Source organism: Eriocheir sinensis, chromosome 49 (assembly GCF_024679095.1).
Source record: "Eriocheir sinensis breed Jianghai 21 chromosome 49, ASM2467909v1, whole genome shotgun sequence".
Classification (NCBI taxonomy): Eukaryota; Metazoa; Arthropoda; class Malacostraca; order Decapoda; family Varunidae; genus Eriocheir; species Eriocheir sinensis.
The window spans coordinates 5,970,171-5,971,963 of NC_066557.1; the positions used below are offsets into that span (position 1 = coordinate 5,970,171).

At 54.1% G+C, this 1,793-nt stretch overlaps 1 protein-coding gene across 1 annotated transcript; it reads left to right on the plus strand.

Annotated features, from left to right (window-relative positions):
* The first annotated feature begins 420 nt into the window (after window positions 1-420).
* Window positions 421-1,650, plus strand: LOC126981745 (myosin regulatory light chain 2). Its single transcript, XM_050833267.1, has one exon. The coding sequence runs from the start codon at window positions 496-498 to the stop codon at window positions 1,039-1,041; it is 546 nt and encodes a 181-aa protein (XP_050689224.1). The 5' UTR covers window positions 421-495; the 3' UTR covers window positions 1,042-1,650.
* Window positions 1,651-1,793: the final 143 nt, after the last annotated feature.

The window sequence follows — 1,793 nt, forward strand, 5'->3', positions numbered from 1 at the left end:
GAAAGGGAGGAAGGAAATATGAAGAAGGAGGAGGAGGAAGAAGAGGAGGAAGACGATAAGATAAAATAAAGACCACAAGAGGAGGAGGAAGAGGAGGAGGAGGAGGAGGAGGAGGAGGAGGAGGAGGAGGAGAAGGAGGAGGAGGAGGAGGAGGAGGAGGAGGAGAAGAAGAAGAAAAGAAACTGAAGAAGGAGGAGAGAGAGAGAGAGAGAGAGAGAGAGAGAGAGAGAGAGAGAGAGAGAGAGAGAGAGAGAGAGAGAATCTTCCTAATATAGCCACAGTATTAGTAATGGTGTGAGGAGAAGGGGACGGAAGAGGAGGAGGAGGAGGAGGAGGAGGCTGACTCTGAAGATGAGGGAGGGGTATGGGGTATTGGGGGGGCGGGAGAGCGGGAGAACCAAGGGTATATATGTGAGCTGTGAGGTGTGGGCGCCTGTCTCTATACCTGCTCCACCACCTTCACCGCCACCACCAGCACCACCCTTCACCACCACCATGTCTCGCAAGTCCGGCTCCCGCTCGTCCTCTCGCCGCAGCAAGAAGAGCGGAGGAGGAAGCAATGTGTTTGATATGTTCACGCAGCGTCAGGTGGCGGAGTTCAAGGAGGGCTTCCAGCTGATGGACCGCGACAAGGACGGCGTCATCGGCAAGGCTGACCTCCGCGGCACCTACGACGAGATCGGTCGCATCTGCCAGGACGCCGAGCTCGATGAGATGCTCGCCGACGCCCCTGGGCCCATCAACTTCACCATGCTGCTTAACATGTTCGCCGAGAGGTCCACGGGCGAGGCAGATGACGATGACGTGGTGGCGAAGGCGTTCTTAGCGTTCTCAGACGAAGAGGGGAATATTGACTGCGATGTCTTCAGGCACGCGCTCATGACCTGGGGCGACAAGTTCTCGGCGCAGGAGGCTGACGACGCGCTGGACCAGATGGACGTGGACGACAACGGCAAGATCGATGTGCAGTCCATCATCTCCATGCTCACAGCTGGTGGTGGTGACGACTCCGCGGCCGCCGGGGAGGAGGAGGCCGCCTAAGAAGTGCCCATCCACCCCCCTGCAATACCTGTCCTTAATCCCCTTCAATTAACCCCATTCTCCCTCCTTTCCTCCTCTATTTTTGGTGATGGTGATATTATGTTGTTCGGGAGGAGACGATTACCGTTAATATCAATGCTGAATTACCTCTCTCTCCTCCTCTTCCTCTCCTCTTCCTCCTCCTCCTCCTCCTCCTTGAAGTGTGTGGTGGGGATGTCCAGTGTTCTTGAGGAGACCTTGAAACCTCCACCACTCCTCCTCCTCCTCCTCTTCCTCCTCCATCACCACCACCACCACCACCACCACCACGGCTCTCCCTCCTCGTCATCGTGTGTGTTCGTGCGTGTGTGTATCACCGAAGGATTATAGAAAAGACACTGCTTTCACTGCCATAATAGTGCCGATACCACCGCCACCACCACCACCGCCACCACCACTACTACTACTACCACTACTACTGCAATCTCCAGAGCCTCCACCACTGCTACCACTACTATTACTACTACTACTACTACTACTACTATAACTGTCACTATCGGTGGAGGTTGTCGTCTGTGTTATAAGTCTGTGGAGCAAATCGAAATAAAGATAATTTTGGACCAAAGAAAATATATCATTACCACCACCACCACCATCACCACCACCACCACCACCACCACCATCACCACCACCACCACCACCACCACCAATAGGATTCTCTGTGTTCTGTGTTCTGTTTCTCTGGCAATGGAAAGGTTCTGGTAGTATTAGTT

Bases quoted from the DNA above. Each gene is read 5' to 3' on its own strand.
- LOC126981745 (XM_050833267.1), top strand. From the start codon at position 496: ATGTCTCGCAAGTCCGGCTCCCGCTCGTCCTCTCGCCGCAGCAAGAAG.